The sequence below is a fragment of the Peromyscus eremicus genome, chromosome 11, assembly GCF_949786415.1.
Source record: "Peromyscus eremicus chromosome 11, PerEre_H2_v1, whole genome shotgun sequence".
In the NCBI taxonomy this organism is placed as follows: Eukaryota; Metazoa; Chordata; class Mammalia; order Rodentia; family Cricetidae; genus Peromyscus; species Peromyscus eremicus.
The window spans coordinates 20,252,522-20,253,940 of NC_081427.1; the positions used below are offsets into that span (position 1 = coordinate 20,252,522).

General features: G+C 33.3%; 1 protein-coding gene across 1 annotated transcript; it reads left to right on the forward strand.

Moving 5' to 3' along the window:
* The first annotated feature begins 610 nt into the window (after positions 1-610).
* Positions 611-1,002, forward strand: LOC131921965 (SRA stem-loop-interacting RNA-binding protein, mitochondrial-like). The gene has a single exon (XM_059276715.1). The coding sequence runs from the start codon at positions 611-613 to the stop codon at positions 950-952; it is 342 nt and encodes a 113-aa protein (XP_059132698.1). The 3' UTR covers positions 953-1,002.
* Positions 1,003-1,419: the final 417 nt, after the last annotated feature.

The following is a 1,419-nucleotide window of genomic DNA, read 5'->3' on the forward strand; positions in this document are numbered from 1 at the left end:
GAGAACACGTTCTATTTGGAGAAATTTGTATCTGGATAGTCTGAAGACATTTTTAGAAATTCTGTTATGGAACATTTTTCCTTGTTTGGAAAGAAACTCAAAGCTTATGACTCATCAAAGCAGGACTACTTAGTCTGGGTGATTCAAAGTTTACTGTGTTAACTGTTTAATGATTTCTTGACCACACTTTCAAAAACTTTCTCTGGCTCAGTGGTTTTGCAGAGGTATGGATCCAAAGGAGATACATGAGAATACTTCCATTTTGAAATAATTAAGTGTAGCTTTAAATTATGACAATTATGCTAATAGAAGACTGATTCATTTAATGAAAATTCTCCTTCATTGATTTTCAGACAAACAGTAACTAATACACTGACATTAATAGCAACATTACCAAGGTGACAAGTGGCTTAAGTGTTAATGTTCTTATATGTTGTCATGACATATCCTACAGCAAAGCAGAGCATCTCAATACATGCTCAGACACCTACTTCTAATCATGTTACTGAATGACTGAGACTCATGGTAGAAAGTATTTTCTACCACATATTTTTGGTTAGACCTCTTATTACAGGGAATAAGAATGATATTTTCAGATTCAAGTTTTAACATGGCAGTCTCTGCCGTGAGTCGGGCAGTGGCACTGCAAATGCGTGCTGGTCGGCATATTGCTTTTATCAGAAAAATTCCTTGGACCGCGGCGGCAGCAAGTGAGCTGAGAGAACAGTTTGCTCAGTTTGGCCATATAAAAAGATGTAATATACCTTTTGACAAAGAGACTGGCTTTCACAGAGGAGTGGGTTGCGTTCAGTTTTCTTTAAAGGAAGAACTTCAGAATGCACTACAGCAGGAAAATCACATTATTGATGGAGTAAAGATCCATGTTCAAGCTCAGAAACCAAGGGTTTTGCAAGAAGAGGCTCAAACATCTGATGAAGAGAAAGATTTCTGAGATGATTATTGTCTTAGCCAATAAATAAAAGTACCTGAGACTTAAAAAAATGATATTTTCAAAACAATCAAAGATACTTGTATGAGTTATGTGTGTGTATATATATACACACACACACACACACACACACACACACACACATATATCTTCAGAAGAAGTACTTTCCCTTAAAATAAAACTAAATTTTACGTATTTTCTAAGGTTTATTTAGAAATTACTTTACATTTTGATATTAATAAAAAGCAAAAACTAAACTCGTTTCAGCCCTTGAAAGCATTAATTAGGAAAATACAGACATTTTATCAAATAAATACACATCATTAGTTTTGATAGTGAGTTTTAAATTTGAATACAGAGGATATATTAACAAAAACTGATATATTTTATTTTATTCAATGCTTTATATTTCTAATGGGATGTCTGGATGTCATGATAGTTCTATGTTTATTCTTTTTATTTTTGTGGAG